At 33.3% G+C, this 19,168-nt stretch overlaps 1 protein-coding gene across 1 annotated transcript in view; it reads left to right on the top strand.

Moving 5' to 3' along the window:
* The first annotated feature begins 1,738 nt into the window (after window positions 1-1,738).
* Window positions 1,739-19,168, top strand: part of LOC126891333 (uncharacterized) — a 50,269-nt gene continuing 32,839 nt past the window's right edge. Inside the window, exon 1 of the mRNA XM_050660513.1 lies at window positions 1,739-3,406. Coding sequence (XP_050516470.1) covers window positions 1,739-3,406 — 1,668 coding nt within the window. The remainder of the gene's footprint in view (window positions 3,407-19,168) is intronic.

The raw sequence follows: 19,168 nt of genomic DNA, 5'->3' as shown, positions 1-19,168 counted from the left end.
AAAATATGGCACAACAAAATTATATGAAAACCTGGCTAAACTCTTTCAAAGATGCATCAACGGAGCGGAAATCCCAGAAGAATGGAAGACATCATGGATATCCACCATACATAAAAAAGGCAGACGGGATCAATGTGACAACTACAGAGGCATCGCTGTAACGAACTCGATCAGCCGAATATACGGAAAACTGATTAAAAATAAAATCGAAAACGAATATAAAGATATAGAAGCTGAAGAACAGGCAGGATTCAGGGCAGGGAGATCAACGGTTGACCATCTGTTTTGTATTACACAGATTATTGAGAAGAAACTGGCCGTCAACCAGGAGGTGCATCTGTTATATGTGGACTTAAGAAAAGCGTATGATAGCATCCCACAAAACAAATTATGGGAAGCATTAGAGAAAACCAATATAAGCGCAAATTTAATAACAGCGACGAAACAATTGAAGAGCTTATTGCAACATAATGGTAAGCCACAATTCTACAGAATTCTCTTTTATTGCATTATGTATTTAAAGAAACCTATGTTAAGCCATATAAAAATTATTTGGTGATGACTGCAATAGATGGCGGAGTTATTGCTGTATCGTGTTTATACAATCGCCCATTTCTGTTCACTTTTTCGCGTAAAACGTGGTAGGCCACATTAAAATGGCGTCGACATCACGTGCACGTGCTGAATTAAGAGCGGTTTTAAGCGAAAATAGCAGTTTAAATGTCAATTTTATTGATGATAGGGATGACAGTGTAGCAGACAAAGACTATAAGCCCAGTGGCGATGATTTTCCGTCTTAATCTAGTGAGGTAAGCTTTATTTTCTGATTTTTTGGCTTACCATGTTTTTGCACAAAAATATTCATATATATTACATGGAACAATATGGTATGCCATGTGGCTTATCGAGTTATTGATATAAAATTTTTGAAATATTCGCAAATTCTAGAGTGTAATACAGTCTCTTTTTGTTGTTTTAGGATGAATTGCAGGAACCAATACCCAGACTTTTTAAAGATAAGGAGGTTAATCCAGAGAAGAAAAAACCAACAAGATGGAGACAACGAAATGAGGAAAACTATGATCGAAATGAAAGAAAAAGAAGCCGTAATCGTAATTCGGGACAGCAGTATACTTCTAAGAAAACCAAGACGATTATTAGTTCACGTGAAATTGGCGAAGAAAATTCCGTTTTACGGAAAGGCAGACCTGCAATAATAGAGTTGTCAAACATTCCCAAGAAATATAACGAACCTCTGAAAATTGCGAAAAATAAACTGGACAATATAAAAAGTTTGTTACCTTATATCCCGCCAGTCTACCACACTTTTTATAATCAGTTAAACGCAGCTTCTGAAGTTAATGAAGAAGTAGAAATTGTAGAAACATAACTTAGTTGATTTTTTTGTATTGCGATTTTTTAAATTTAAGAACATGTTAAGCCACATATTTTTTTAATAAACTTATTTTTTTAATATTGTAGGCTTCTTATCGTTACCGCCTTTTTTTAAATTTAAATTTGATGTTCTGTCAGGTTGTCAAGGGGTAATGACAGCTGACAGATGATACAAGAAGACTGTAAGACAGGAGGTGAGAATAAAGTTGTGAATCATGATGGTGTATTATTTTATTTCTTAAGAAATTGAAGACATCCTTTCTACAGAATCAGGTGTGGGGTTATACTTATGTTCCCCCTGTGTTGTTAGGACAGAAGGAAATTATATTTTTTATGTTTCGTTATGGATAACCTCGAAAATAACTTACCAGGTACACCGCCTACACCACCACCTGTGTTATCACCCCAAGCGAATAGCCCCGGCTCAAATAATAATAATGTGAATCCGAATCCGAATGATAATATGGTAAACCTTGTTAATTCATTACTCCAACAGAATGCACAGATGCTTCAGATGTTGCAACTACAAAACAGCATGTCAACAATAAGTAATCCTGTACCAAATTTTAATATAATGCCAGATTTATCTAAAACTATTGAGAAATTTAATGGTGAAGGTGATTCCAGCCAAGCAGCAGTATGGTTAAAGCAAATTGAGTCTACAGCGGTACTACACAATTGGCCAGATGCATTTATATACCAAACAGCCAAAAGCAATCTCGAAGGTGCTGCAAAGTTCTGGTTTATAGGCCGAAATGAAGAAATCACAGATTGGTCCACATTCAAAACAGCTTTCCGGAAAACGTTTCTGTTTTCACAAAATAAAACAGATTTATGGAGAAAGATGCAAGAGTGTACTCAAAATCAAAATGAGAATGTTTCCATTTATTTCCATATGAAAGTTTCTCTATGCAAATCACTCGAACTGCCATTTGAAGAAACAAAAGAACAAATTGCCATTGGTTTGTGGAGTAAGGAATTAAGTAATTTTATTATGTCAAAAGAGCATTGTGATGAAGACACCCTGTATCAAGACATTGTGAGTTATGAAAGAATTGTTAGTGCTCGAAAATGTAGAATAAGCGATAGAAGAGAGAAACCTAATGCAAAGGAAAACTATAATACAAAACGTGAACATTCAAAATACGACTTGCCAAGAATAACTACTTTTAAAAATAATCCAGCTACTAGAAGCAAAGCTATTAGATGTTTCAACTGTAATGTGATTGGACATTCCGCAGTTCAATGTACTCAACCAGCTAGACAAAAGGGTTCGTGTTATACGTGTGGAGCAATGGATCACCAAAGAAATAATTGCCCCAAGAATGAGTTCAGGATGAATCCACCCAAGGTCAAAGTAGAAAGTAACACTGCACTATTTGTGGAACAGCATAATGCAAGTGGGTATATGTTACCAATTTGTCTTTTGAAGGACAAAATTTCTATTTATATTGATTCTATTGTAGATTCAGGTAGTGCTATATCCTTAATAACTTTAGATACTGTAAAATCTTTCAATTTTGAATTTTCTGATATTCCTGAGAAAACTTTCCAGGGTATTAACCAAAGTAAACTAGAAATTTTGGGTTCTGTGTTGTTTAAAATGAAAGTTAATGACATACTTATTGATTTACTCATTTATGTTGTACCAAATGAAACCATACCATATAAATGTCTGTTAGGTAGAGATTTTATGCAGAACGACAAACTTACCATATCTTTTTCAGGTAATAAAGTAGAGATTTCTTCTAAAGATATTGAAAATACAAATATTGACAATGATATTTTACATATTGACTATGTAGATAAAAATGAAATTAATATTGATATCAATCCTAATTTAAATAATTTAGATCGACAAAAGTTAGTTGATATTTTTATGACTGATTATGTAAATCCAGAAAGACCTAATGAACCTATGACTAAATGTGAAATGAAAATTGTTGTAGATCCAAATCATGTTCCTTTTTATTATAAACCTCGTAGGTTATCATATGCTGAAAAAAATGCTGTACAAGAATTAATTAATGACTTGTTAGATAAGGATATTGTTCGTAAGAGTAATTCAGAGTATAGTTCACCAATAGTTTTAATTAAAAAGAAAACTAATGACTTCAGACTATGTGTAGACTATCGTTCATTAAACAAAATCACTTTACGGGATAATTTTCCAATCCCACTAATTGAAGATCAACTTTGTCAACTTAAAGATAAACATTATTTTTCAACTTTGGATCTCAAAAGTGCTTTTTATCATGTTAATGTAGAGGAATCTTCAATTAAATACACATCATTTGTAACTCCCAGTGCTCAATATGAATTTTTGAAAATGCCATTTGGTTTGCGCAATTCACCATCTGTTTTTATGCGATACATTCATACTATATTCAAGGACTTGATGGAACATAACAAATTACTAATTTATATTGATGATTTATTAATAGCAACAAAAACTGTTGAAGAGAACTTAGACATTCTAAAAGAGATATTTTGCTTATTGGTTCAAAACAAATTGAATCTCCGTCTTGACAAATGCTCCTTTTTAATGACTAAAATAAATCATTTAGGCTACATAATTAATGGTGATGAGATAAGACCAAGTGATCGACATATTAGTGCAATTAAAGAGTACCCAGTACCACGAAATGTTAAACAGTTACACAGTTTCATAGGCCTTACTTCATATTTTAGAAAATTTGTTCCCAACTTTTCAATAATTGCTGGACCACTTTATGATTTATTAAAAAAGAATGTTTCATTTGAATTTGGAAGAGAACAAATGAAAAGTTTTCATAGTTTAAAACAAATTTTAGTATCCAAACCTGTTTTAGCTCTCTATTCTCCTACAGCTGAAACCCAAATCCATTGTGATGCCAGCTCTAGTGGTTATGGTGGGATATTACTCCAAAAACAAGCAGACCAAAAATTTCATCCAGTGTTCTTTTACAGTCAGAGAACTACTCAAGCAGAATCTAAACAGCATAGTTTTATTTTGGAACTAAAAGCCGTTATCAACACACTTAACCGATTTAGAGTATACTTATATGGAATTAAATTTAAGATACTGACAGACTGTAATAGTGTAACAACAGCTTTACAGAAGAAGGATGTTAGCCCTAAAATTATGAGATGGAGTCTCGTTCTTGATAATTTTGATTATACTATAGAACACAGAAGTGGAACAAGCATGAAGCATGTTGATGCTTTAAGTAGGTGCTTTGGAAGTATTTTAATAATTGAGGAAAACACTTTTGAACATAATTTAGCTATTAAACAAGGGCAAGATGATATTATATGTAAATTAAAGGAGACATTACAATCCAGTGAGCATAAGTTGTTTGAATTAAATAATGACATACTTTATAGAAAAAGTAATAATTTACTACTATTTTATGTACCTGAATCAATGGAAAACAATGTGATTCGGAGTTGCCATGATGAATTAGGACATGTGGGCTTAGGTAAATGTTGTGAAGCCATAAAAGAATCGTACTGGTTTCCTAATATGAGACAAAAGGTAAGAACTTATATTACAAATTGTTTGAAGTGCATTGTATTTGCTCCTAACAGTGGTAAAAGGGAAGGATTTTTACACAGCATACCAAAGGGAGACAAACCATTTAATATTTTACATTTGGATCATTGTGGACCTCTTGAAAAATCTAAAGGAACTGGTTATAAACATATTTTTGCAATTGTAGATGGCTTTACTAAATTCTTGAAATTGTATGCTTGCAAGTCAACTAATTGTAATGAGGTTATTAAGTATTTAAACTCATACTTCTTTACTTACAGTAAACCTTTAAAAATAGTCACCGATCGGGGCTCAGCATTTACGTCCAAACAATTCACTGAATTTTTAACCGATAATGGAATACAGCATGTTCTTGTAGCTACCGGCGTACCAAGAGCCAATGGACAGATTGAAAGGTTCAACCGGTTCATTATACCAATGATAGCGAAACTAACCAAGGGCCCAGAATGTTGGGATCAAGTACTTAATGAAGTTGAATTTGCCGTCAACAATACTGTTAATCGAAGTACAGGCCAAACACCTTCTAAACTATTGTTTGGAATGAACCAAGTAGGTAATGTCAAAGATCATTTAAAGTATTTTCTGTCATCCATTAACAAAGACAAATCTGATATTAACGAACTACGACATAATGCATGTGACAAGATAGAGAAATCCCAAGAAGTCAATAAGCTGTACTACGATTCAAGACATAAACAAGCTTCAATTTATAATATTGGTGATTATGTCATGACACCTAATGTTGATGTTACACCTGGTGTAAATAAGAAACTATTACCTAAATTTAAGGGACCTTATATTATTAAGAAAATATTACCTAATGACAGATATCTAATTTCTGATGTTGAGGGTTTTCAGGTGACTCAGAAACCATTCGAAGGTGTATTTGATGCTGATCATCTCAGATTATGGATGAAATCATCACACTAAACTAAGTCTTCCTGTATGACTTAATAGTTCTATAAGGGTTTTATCCATTTGCCTTGTCTTAGATTTTATTTAAGTATTTTAACCTTTTATATTATGATTCTTATTTTATTCACACTAAATTACTTACTTTATGTTTAGCAACTACAACTTATATTTGTGCAAAACAATTAATATCTATAATTACCCATTATGTATAGGACGTTTAAGAACTTATGATGAATTACATTTATGAGGAATAATTCCTGAAAGGTGCTTATGATAATTTATGTTTATTAGAAATAATGTTTGACAAATATATATGAATGTTATGATTTTTGTCATGTTTATGTACTTTCACTTTCAGTGTAGTTATATTTTTGGTTCATGACAGATGACATGTTATGACAAATATTTAGGAATGTTATGATTTTTGTCATGTTTATGTACTATCGATAACAGTTTATGACAGATGGCATGTTATGACAAATATTTATGAATGTTATGATTTTTGTCATGTTTATGTACTTTCAAATAGTTGTATTTTTGTATATGGAAGAGCGAGGGCGCTCTTGTTGTCGGTTGGCCGAGTTGTAGGCTTCTTATCGTTACCGCCTTTTTTTAAATTTAAATTTGATGTTCTGTCAGGTTGTCAAGGGGTAATGACAGCTGACAGATGATACAAGAAGACTGTAAGACAGGAGGTGAGAATAAAGTTGTGAATCATGATGGTGTATTATTTTATTTCTTAAGAAATTGAAGACATCCTTTCTACAATATAAATATGTGTTTTTTTTTGTGAAATAATAAATGTACATGTATTTTAATAACTAATATAACTAACTAACAAGCGTCCAGGTTTTTACATTTAAACCAATATTTTTTAGATTTTTTTAAAACTTTAAACATTGATATCTCGGTTTTATTATTTTGTGGCTTACCATTATGTTGCAATAAGCTCTTCGATTGTATACCAAAACTGCATCAAGGGTGAAAGTTGGAAGCAGGCTATCGAGAGGATTCCAAATTAGCAAAGGCCTAAAACAAGGGTGCTGCCTTTCACCGACATTATTTAAGATCTACCTCGAACAAACTCTAAAACTTTGGAAACGCAAATGCAAAAACATGGGATTACCGATCAGCAACAATACAATATACACTTTGTCATTTGCAGACGACCAACTTGTACTAGCGCAAGACTACGATGATATAGAATATATGACAAGGAAATTAATAGAGGAGTACAAAAAAGGTGGTTTGGAAATAAACATAAAGAAGACCGAATATATGTGTATCGGTGGGACACAGCAGGACCTTACACTGGGGAATGGCGAAATTATTAAACATTGCGACGCATATAAATACCTTGGTATGACCATCACACAAGAAGGAAGCGTAGACCGGACGATAGAAGTAAGAAACAACCAGGGAAGAAAAGCAATTACCCTTCTCAATAGCATCCTCTGGGACCAGTCAATATCAAACAACAACAAACATAGAATATACAATACAATTGTTAAGAGTATAATCACTTACAGCAGTGAAGTATGGCAAATAAAAGAAAGATACAAGAGAAAACTTGAAGCAACAGAAATGGATTTCTGGAGGCGCTCAGCAGGAAAATCAAGGTTAGAAAGGGTAACCAACAACAGAATTAGGGAAATAATGAATGTGAAACACACAATAGTAGATGACATTAGTACCAAACAGCTTAGATGGTATGGACACGTACAAAGAATGTCCGAAGAACGACTCCCGAAACAAATCCTAACGTGGACCCCTCATGGTAGACGAAAAAGAGGAAGACCCCGCCTGAGTTGGAGAGAAGGCATAAATCGAGAAATGAGAGAAAGAGAATTGGATGAAGACCTTTGGATGGACCGAAGTGAATGGCGACTAGGCATCGGAAGACGTAGGAGAACGTTTTAAAACCGATATATATATATATATATATATATATATATATATATATATATATATATATATATATATATATATATATATCGCTTTGGCAAAATAAATTTTTGAAGTGAAAACTTCTGTAGAAACGTTGTGCCCTTTTTAGATCGCCATTGCTTCGACAAAATAAAGTTTTGAAGTGAAAACTTCTTTAGGGATGTTGTGCATTTTTGGGATGGGGAAAAAGTATTAAATTAGCGACCGTCATTGCTTCGACGAAATAATGTTTTGAAGTGAAAACTTCTTTAGGGATGTTTTGCCATTTTTAGATGGGGAAAAAGTATTGAATTAGCGACCGTCATCGCGACCGCCATTGCTTTGACGAAATAATGTTTGTTTTGAAGTGAAAACTTCTTTAGGGACGTTGTGCGGTTTTTAGATGAGGAAAAATATTAAATTAGAGACCGTCATCGCTTCGGAAAAATAAATTTTTGAAGTGAAAACTTTTTTAGGGACGTTTTGCACTTTTTGAATGGGGAAAAAGTATTAAATTAGCGACCGTCATTGCTTCAACGAAATACATTTTTGAAGTGAAAACTTCTTTAGGTACGTTGTGCTCTTTTTAGATGAAGAAAAAGTATTGAATTAGCGACCGTCATCGCGACCGTCATTGCTTCCACAAACTAAATGTTTAAAGCGAAAACTTTTTTAGGGACGGTATACACTTTTTAGATGGGGAAATGTTGAATTAGCGACCGTCATCGCTTCGGCAAAATAAATTTTTGAAGTGAAAACTTCTTTAGGGACGTTTTGTACTTTTTCGATGGGGAAAAAGTATTAAATTAGCGACCGTCATTGCTTCAACGAAATATATTTTTGAAGTAAAAGCTTCTTTAGGGACGTTGTGCCCAGTGGCGGCGCCTGGTGTAAAATATTGGGGGTGCACACATAATGTTAACATATAAAAAGCCCTTGAGACCCTATTTCCGTAGGTAAAGGTTTTTGAGTGTCTTCAAATTGTAAAAATCAAAGGACCTTATTAAAAATTACAATAAATAATGTATTTTATTGACTTAAAATTATAATTTAGTGTTTAAATGTTACAAGCAAGTTTTGTAACGAAAGTCAGTCGCCTGTTATTTTTTAGATAAATTATTCACAAACAAATTCAGTAAAATTTGGAATTTCTTGAATCATTTTTTTTTATTGAAAACATTGCGAGTGCAGTTAATCGATCCTGGCCCATAGCTATTCTAAGGAAAGTTTTGATACGTTTCAATGCAGAGAGATTCTGTTTCTGCAGTTGTCACTGGCATCGTAACAAGTAGGTACATAATTGGAGAATTCCAATCTGGAATTCCAACTGGATAGTTAAAATCGTATCTTCTATTTTATTCATTATGCTTCCTCTTCTCCAAATGTGTGCTTCACAATCAAGGGCGCCGCGAGTCGTATCTAAGTTATTTATTATAACAGAAACAGCGAAAATTATTGATACCTACGAAAGGCGCCCGAATCGTAAAAATTGTCTTCGAGGGCGCCGCTCGTCGAATCTAAGCTACCTATATATTGTAATAGAAACACCGGATATTGATACCTACGAAAGGCGTCCGAATCGTAAAAATGGTCTTGGAGGGCGCCGCGCGTATCTGTGCTATTTGATTATCTGATACCTGGTAAAAGTTATACTTTGTTGTACCAACTTCTTCTTCTTCTTCTTGTAGTGCCTATCCGTTTCGGATGTTGGCGACCATCATGGCAATCTGCACTTTGCACACTGCTGCTCTGAAAAGATTTGTAGTGGTTGTGTTGAACCACGTTCGTAGATTTTTCAGCCAGGAAATCCTTCGCCTTCCTGGTCCTCGCTTTCCCTCTACTTTTCCCTGCAAGACCAGTTGCAGCAGTCCATATCTCTCACTGTTCCTCATGATGTGACCGAGGTATTCGATTTTGGCTGTTTTTATTTTGATTAACAGCTCTTTTTCTTTTTTCATTCTCAGCAAAACACCCTCATTAGTAATGTGGTCGGTATAAGATATCTTCAGGATTCGACGATAAAGCCACATCTCAAAAGCCTCAATTTTCTTGCAGGTGGCGTCTGTGAGAGTCCACGACTCAACTCCGTACAACAGTAAAGGAAATATATAACATCGTAGTAATCTGACTTTTATTGTACCAACTGGCTTCATTATATAGGTTTCTATAGCAGCTTCTTCATTCAGTAAAAACAGTTTTTAAGGGAATGGTTGCCACCTAGTCTTTGTGTAAAGGTTAAAAAAAATTTTCAGCGTTTAATTTTTTTAATGGATATATACTAACGAAGGCAAAAGGCGCACCGGCCCGCTGGCCGGTGGGCCGGCGGCCCAGTCCGGGCCTGTTCACACCTACACAATTTGTAAGTTTTTACACAAATCTCCATTTTAAATAATCATTTATAATCCCGACGTTTGCACTTTGGTACATTCTTAATTAACAAATTTGGTTTCGGCATTTTTAATTTTTCTTCTAAATATAATGAAGAAAATTTAATTGATTTTAAATATTCCACGCTAACATTTACGTTCACAAATCGTTCCATTCTTAATATAGTTCCGAAATTCGAACTTCATGAAAGCAAAATTTAAACATACGTGTGCCGTGCACGTTGAAAACAACAAAGATCATGCCATAAGATCACATCCAACTTGTGATCCTATGGCCATCTAAACTTCTGGGCTATAGCGGGTAGCGGGGTGGGTGGTGAGTTGTATTTCGTCGTATGAAAAGTCATTGGTATAGGAACCACTGTGAGAGCGGTGAACGCGGGTTTCTGTCTAAGGCCTCGCATCCGTGAAGTTTCTACTTTGAAATAGAATAAAAATAATTAAATGTTACCTATTAGATATTTATAAACTCCTTGGATCTGTTATTTCGAATTTCAATTACTGTATAGTTAGATTAAAATGTTATTTATAGAATGATAAATATTACATATATGAATGTTGGTGTGAAAGTAATTTTGGGGGTTCACGTGCACATGTGCACTTATGGAGAAACCGCCACTGGTTGTGCCCTTTTAAGATGGAGAAAAAGTATTGAATTAGCGACCGTCATCGCGATCGTCATTGCTTTGACGAAATAAATTTTTGAAGCGAAAACTTTTTAGGAACGTTATACACTTTTTAGATGGGGAAAAATGTGGGATTAGCGACCGTCATCGCTTCGGGGAAATAAATTTTTGAAATCTTCTTTAGGGACGTTGTGCGCTTTTTAGATAGGGAAAAAGTATTGAGTTTGCGACCGTCATCACTTTGCCGAACTAAATTTCGTACGTATATATATTATGTGTATGTATACATAAGTAGCATAGAACGTACGCAACGCGTATATAATATAGTTATAGCACTTCTTTTTGGATGGGGAAAAAGCAGTGAGCTTGTAATTTATATACTATAAGAAGTTTTCACTTCTGTCGGCACTCCCATGAGTGCTTTAAATTGTTTTATTAATACAAGTTACGTTTACATATTGTAAAATGTATATGCATTTGCTTAATTCAAAATATTTTATTTACAAAACCTAAATTCTCTATTTTTTTTCTTTTCTTAACCAGTGCCGGAACGCCGTTCCGGCGCCTTTCGGCACCATGACACCACTGGAACCAATTATTATTATACAAACATTTTAGTGAATACTAGAATCATTCGCGAGGAGACATAAAATTCAGGCACAAGAGCTTCCTAGTTTATAATATAAAACTAAAAAAGAAACATGGAGTTATCGGAAAAAAAATCGATTAAGGTAGGCATGAATTAGAAATTCTATGGTTTGGACAATAAAATTTGCTGATCATTTTAGCCACCGAAAGAGCCCATAACTTAATATCTAGTAGAATCAAAAAGAAAACGTAGGTATGAACATTATGCCGTCAATTTTCAGTTGCACATGGGTTGACGGTGGAAAATCAAACTTTCCACTTGTAGACCGAATAACCAAATTAAAGGTTACCGCCTGTTAAGATAGGCAAAATGCCCTTACTCCCAGTAATAAATGCGCTTACTCCCAGTACTCCCACCAATTTTTTACAGTCTGTGATTAAAACATAATACCTACTTAGCGCAATTTTAACCCACTACTTCCCTTTCACTTCCCCAACATTAAAAACGCCATTTTTCGTTTTTATATTTTTTTAGGGGGATGTAATCAATTTTAAAATTTCAAAAAATTCACACGCATATTTGAGGCTTTTACAAAACACGTCTATGTTTTTAGGCCCGTAGGTTGAGTGTAGGTACAGTAGGAAAAATGAAAGAATACCCATGCGTCATCGTTGATATGCATACGAATCAAATAAAAAATGTCTAGTCAAAACAACGTCTAAACTAAGTTAATGTAAAAAAACGGATGTGACTACTACCCCACCGTACGATTTTTCGCTACGTAAATGTGTCAAAAAATTGTTGTGATGTTCTTTCTTTTTCTGATAATATCTATATATTTATTGGTAATAAATGTTACTTTTACTACCGTAATTAATTATTTGATATAGATTAATAATACAAAAATAATGAGTAAGCAAATATAGTTTTATGAATTTCTCCATGTTAAAGTTGCCGGGCGTAAATAGTAACAGGAATTTAAAAAATGTCGTTTATGTCGGCTGCATTAAGTGACTTAAATAAAAGTAAACTTAATGAATTCAGATCATTTTGGTATCCAGATTATTTTCCAGACATTATCTGCAAATAAATGTACATTCGTAAAAATATACTAATTTTATAATTTTATACACTATGATTGAAAAGTCAGAGTAATATGTATAGATACGTTTGGCAAACTCATAGACAGAAGTTAATCATATTGACAGATGATTACTTACAAATTTTATTGACTTATTTTAATTAAATAAATACTTACCAAACCAAAAATACAATATAATAGGTCTGGATCCCGCGTATGAAAAAAAAGTTGATTAATATCAAGCTGAAAATTTGTTAATAGCTTAAGGGTGTCTAGTCGGATAAACTTTGATATATGGGAACACTGGAACAGGGGCAGTTTGAATTGGGGAACAGGTTAAAAATTTGGAACGTTCAGACCACGAAAACGGCACATTTATTTTGTCCGACAGAACAGACTTAAACTCTCCGAACAGATATTAAACTCTCATGTAAAAATCAGACTGCTATTTATCACCTGTCATAATTCCTGTCATTTGACATATTCTACATGTTCCACTCAATAAAACGCCCATTTGGTGATAAATAGCAGCCTGATTTTTGCATGAGAGTTTAATCTCTGTTTGGAGAGTTTAAGTCTGTTCTGTCGGACAAAATACTTGTGCCGTTTTCGTGGTCTGACCGTTCCAAATTTTTAATCTGTTCCACAATTAAAACTTCCCCTGTTCCAGTGTTCTCATATATCAAAGTTTGTCCGACTAGACACCCTTAAGCTATTAACAAATTTTCAGCTTGCTATTAATCAACTTTTTTTTCATACGCGGGATCCAGACCTATAATATCAAAATAGGTTTTAAAAGAACTGAGTTTATTCAAGTAAATACGACTGATTATTAAAATTTATAAACTCTACCGAACCTAACACAGTTTCACTGTTAAAGTGACAGAAATTGAATCTGTCAGATTATAGTTGACCAGCACGATTACTCGAATAGTAGTTTATACAATCATTATCTCTACTGGTGTTGAATGTTTTTCTAAGAATGACATTAGAAGTACAGAAATAGTCGAATGTGAGTTTAAATTTTCTACTAAATTAACATCATATTAACATACATAATAGGGCTTTTCATTCACAGTCATTTGTTTCGAGCTTCTGTCATATGTCACATAATATTAATATATCTACGTCATACGTTATTATATATACCAATGATACAAACCAAAGACGTATGACGTAGATATATTAATATTATGTGACACATGACACAAGCTCGAAACAAATGACAATCGATGAAAAGCCCTATTTTCTACTACATACGTTGAACAATTGTATCGCCGTCTCACTCTGTCAATTATAAATATGTAACTGCGTATGTTTTGGATAACGTTTTTGCTTAGTAGACAACACTTAATAATCTATCTCTCTCGTTTGTTATTTATAGAAAAAGGCAGCAAATCCAAAATATGTGCTTAATATGATCGTTTATGGGTATTCTTTCATTTTTCCGACTGTATATAACATCAAAAAAAAATTATTTTTTTTTTGGAAAAAACGTAAACTTTTTTGAGATGGCTGCAGGTCTATTTTTTTAATTTGTTTATTTCATCAATTTTTTTATTTCCAATTTTTCCGAAAAACTGTTTTTTAGGGGGTTTTTAGGGATTGATAAAATAAACTCATAGAAGATGGGTAAGTAATCATCAAATGGTTTTGAGGCTTAGTGATAAGGTGACGTAAAGCTCCAAAAAATTGTTCTCTAACTGTTCCCTTACTGGTCACTTCCACAAATAAGAGCAGCAACTGAACAAGCACTAAATATCTTTATTTAACATAGGATAAATCAACTTTTTCAATGTGGTACTTACTGCTAATCAGAGAGTAAAATTATAACGTAAAAATTTTACTGTAGTATAATTTAACGTTAACCACACCGTTGCATCTCATAGCTGAAACACCTCCGACAATGGTTGAAATGACTTCGACGAGCGGTCAACAAAACTACGATAGCCTTAATTATCGCGACTATCCGAACTGGATAATGCACTGAAGAAGAAGAGGTATATGACCTACTCTAATTAAAATATATAGGACAATAATATCATCTGAAAGAAACTTTTTTATACATTATTTTGATAGTAGAATAGATGGTGAATTCGACAAACAGGTACTCCGCCATAATTTAAAAAGCAAAAAAAATATTAATGAAACAATAATTTAAAGATATTGTGATGACTTTATTACTTCTAATTTATATATTTTAATTTATTTATATTTAATTTTAGTGTACAATTTACACTTAATTAATAATTTATGTAATACAAAGTTTCCCGACAATATAATACGCCCTATCTACAATCAGAATGGTTCCAAAATAATCAGGTATATACTACTCCCGGGTCTTCTAGAAAAGTCTGGTCTGTTTATCTTTAGGATGTGCTAGAAGAGACGGCTGGAAAAACCCAATACCTGCCGCAAGTAGACGAATACTGTTTACTTGAGTCACTCAAAATATACTGTCTTTAACACTCTGTCTTCCTCTGATCTTACCACATGACCTGCCCATCTTATCTGTTAGTGCAGTCACTGAAGGTGGATATGAGCTATTACCTCCGATTTCGTTGAACCTTCATCGATTTGCTGGAAAATTGGTGAGTGGTTAGAGGATATCTCAAGGAACAAAGGTGATATAATGCCAACTTGCGCTTTTACCCTGGGGGTGGGTGCCACCCCTTCTCGAGGGTGAAAATTATTTTATAAAAAATATTCCCATAATTCGATAGAGAGACAAATTCTAAGCAAAATTTGTTATATAAAATTATTAAAATAAATCAAAACTTTTTGAGTTATTAAATATCAAAGATTTTAATTTTTCGTAAAAAAAATCCATGTTTTTAACCGATTTTTCGTAAATAACTCAAAAACTATAAGTTTTTATAAAAAAGTTATTATTACCAAAATTGAAGCTAATAAAAATGTAATAAACCTCGTACTAATAAAACCTTTTAATGTTAACTGAAAGTAACAAAGTAAATACCGGGAAACGATGCATTTTATAACATAAACTTATAATATTTGGCAAAGTACCTAAAAATATTTATCAAATGAGTCCTCGAACAAGTTGATAGCATTAAAATTTATGCTCCAAAAATGTTTCAAAATTTATCTTTTAAAATTTTTTCCAAAAAATGTTACTGTTCTTTTTTAAATAACTCCGTTAATTTTTAGGATATCAGATTCACTTAAAAACCGTTTGAAAGTTAATTCCAAGATTAATTAAAGGACGTTGAATTTAATCTTTTAAACCCCTTACTTTTTTAAAAATAAAAGGTTAAATGGACCCGGTTACATGGTTCTCGCAGCAAAATTTAAGCTTTAAACGTTTCTATCTCGGTTATCTTTTACCCTACAGAAATAATAAGAAAAGGTAAAATATTTGACAGAGAAAAAACTAAAATTTGGTTATATATCATTTTTTACGTATATTAAGTATTTTTGGAGTTATTATCAAAAGAAAATGAAAATTACGATCATTTTAAAAATTCTTATTTTTTTTATCATACCTTTTTTTTCAAAAATGTTCAATCTAAACCGGTCAAAATTGTTGAAATCATTACTTATGCTAATATAAAGAAATTCTTGTAAGGATTACTATGAATTTTAATTGTTGTGGAGATGGCGCAATGTTTTATTTTTCACTTTTTCCTAAAAAATTCGAAAGGTTTCACTTATTTTCAGCATAACTTGCTTAATTTTAATACTATTGACTTCTTGTGAAGCTCAATTGATAGGCAATCCAAAGTGCTTTGACAAGTGCTTAACAGGTATATTTTATAAAATGCATCATTTCCCGTTATTTAAGCTTGAATACTTAGATTTGAGTACTCGTCTAAAAAAATTTACATTCAATTACCCATAACTCACTTTGACTTAACATTAGTTTAGTTCTTTGTGAGAAGTTTATTTAATTTTTTTTATCTTCAATTTTGGTAATTATAACTTTTTTGTAAAATCTTATAGTTTTTGAGTTATACGTGAAAAACGGCTTTAAAGCACGCATTTTTTACGAAAAAATAAAATCTTTGATCTTCAATAGCTCAAAAAGCATTGATTTATGTTAATAATTTTATATAACAAATATTGCTTAGAATTTGTCCTTATATCGATTTATGGTATTATTTTTGATAAAATAATTTTCACCCACGAGAAGGGGTGGCTTCCGCCCCAAGGTAAAAGCGCAAGTTTCCATCATGTCACCTTTTTATTGCTTGAGGTATCCTCCCACTACTCACCAATTTTCATGAAAATCGATTGAGGTTCAACGAAATTCGAGGTGAAAATCTTCAGTGACTCCACTATGTTTTTTTATATGTTTGACTATATTTTCAAAAACCTTCTCCACTCTCCTGTGAATTTATCTCTTTGAGGACCAAATATTAGTCTGAGAACGTTTCTTTCAAATACCAGTAACTTTATTATTTCCCGCTGACTTGATTCCGTGGTTCACTTACTTTCACTTCCATATGTGTAACAACTGAGCGAATAATTGACATACACAGTCTTAATTAGATTGTCTTTTTAGCAGCTTAGATCTTAATAATGATGACAGGAAGTATAATGATCTATTATAATCACAGATATTTAAACTATTTTACTACTTCGAAGTTGTGGGCATTAAGAGTTATGTCCTGCCTAACTCTTGGTCTTGGATTTTTGGGGAGCGTTCCAGTATTACGTAACGCAGGTTGGGGGGAGTCAAAAATTGCGTTACGTAATAGTTAAACGCCCATTACAGTGCGTTACGTAGGGTGGGAGGGGGGTCAAAAATCTTCAAAAATCGCGTTACGTAATACTTGAACGCTCCCTTGGTTACCAGCATGTGTTTCGTCTTCTCTTTGTTTATTCTAAAACTTAGACTACCTGTTTCCTCCTCGAATTGTGAAAACACCTCTCTCACGTCCCAGAATGAGCGACTTCATCAAGATCATTAGCCAACAATAGCTTTGATCCTCGATTCGAAAATTCTCTGTCAGCTCAGATGGTAGTTTACTTATTGCATATTCTAAGGCCAAATTGAATAGCAACAGTGATAAGGGGTCTCCTTGTCCAGGTCCTGATGTTATATTAAATACCATCAATGTTCTATTATTTCCTAACTTTACCTGTGCATATGAGTCTGTCACGCACATTTGAATTATATATAATAACAGCACTACAGGCCTTAGAAGCCCTTGGCTTCGATAGTCTTGACTAATTTCTTTCACTTTTTGCGGTCCTGTACTTGTCCTCTCCAGACTCTTGTACCCATTTCTTCTAGGTCAGTCCGGACGGCATCAAACCACTTCCTTCGTGGTCTCCCTCTTCTTTTCTTCCCTTGTTCTCCTGCTGATAAAACTCTTAGGACGTTTCTTTCTTGTGGCATTCGTAAAACATGACCCAACCATCTAACCCTGTGTGCCTTGATTTCCTGAGTTATTTTAGGTATCTTATACATCTCCATTAGCTCTTGGTTTGTTCTTTTGCGCCATTCCCCGTTAGCCTCCTTTATATTAAAACAAATTGTTCTCAATATTTTTCTCTCCCAAATCTCTAGCTTTTTTTCTTCTTTCTGGTTCATTGTCCAAGTTTCACATGCATACAACACCGTTGGTCTCACTATTTTTTCATACGCTCGGATCTTGGCTGCCCTGGACACGTTTTTTGCCTTCAACAGTGCGTTTAATGAACCTACTGCTTTGCAACCTTTCAACAACCGTTTATCTATCTCTCTCTCTTCGTCTCCTCTATTTGTAACTGTTACTCCAAGGTACTCAAATTCAGTTACCTTCTCAAATGTATAATCTTTGTCATTTGCCCTTAGAGTAATCCACTTATTTTCTTCAGCATTTTCTCCTCTCATTTCCATATACTTGGTTTTTCCTTGGTTTATAGTCAGGCCATATTTTTTTGCTTCTTTTTCCAATTGCTTGAAAATTTTTTGAAGTTCTAGTCTTGAACGTGTCAGAAACACCAGGTTATCTGCAAAACCTACACACTGTTGTCTTCTGTTAAGAATCGTGCCGCTTGTCTGGATATTTGGCTACTCTAATTATCTGGCACGTTTGAATTAGCTCCACTAATTTTTTTTGGTGCATATTCCCATTTCTAGCATTGATAAAAAAGTCTACTTATTTTTATCGAATCATACATTTATCGAATTTTACAACGTCAAACGTAAAAGTAGTTTATCTCAGCCCTTTAAATGGCCTTCACCAAGGTGCAACGAACCTTAACATTATTCACGTACGTTTTATTATCGTACCTCTTTCTCTAAGACTAGCTGTAGCTTCTTTCTAAACTATGCACTAATGCACTAAAAACTAAAGTTAAAAATCAGACAATGAGTTTTAAGTTATTCTTAACTTGTCTACTTGTCCTCCCTCGGCTATAATAAGTATTATTAATTATCATTGTTTCTACTGCATATTCTATAATAAAATAAAGTAATAACTACATAATTGTATTTAAAAACTAACATTCCTTACTCTTCTTCTTATTCAAAATAATGTTAAAAATTTCCTAGTTATTTTAAATAAATGGCTCTTACTATTTAGCTACTGTTTGTTATCTGTCTATAAACTCCACATGTGCAAGTAAGCGTAAATCAAAATATGTGAATTTTATTACTACTGTTATTCACACTAAAAACTCTAATTAAGCAACTATAAATATTGGTAGGGGAGCCAAAGCGGGGATTTTTGCAGTAGGCAGGGGAGTTCATTAAGGGGGGGCCGA

This window comes from Diabrotica virgifera, chromosome 1 (genome assembly GCF_917563875.1).
Source record: "Diabrotica virgifera virgifera chromosome 1, PGI_DIABVI_V3a".
Lineage (NCBI taxonomy): Eukaryota > Metazoa > Arthropoda > Insecta > Coleoptera > Chrysomelidae > Diabrotica > Diabrotica virgifera.
The sequence above is the reverse complement of the archived record's forward strand: the minus strand, read 5'-3'. Positions and strand labels throughout refer to the sequence as shown.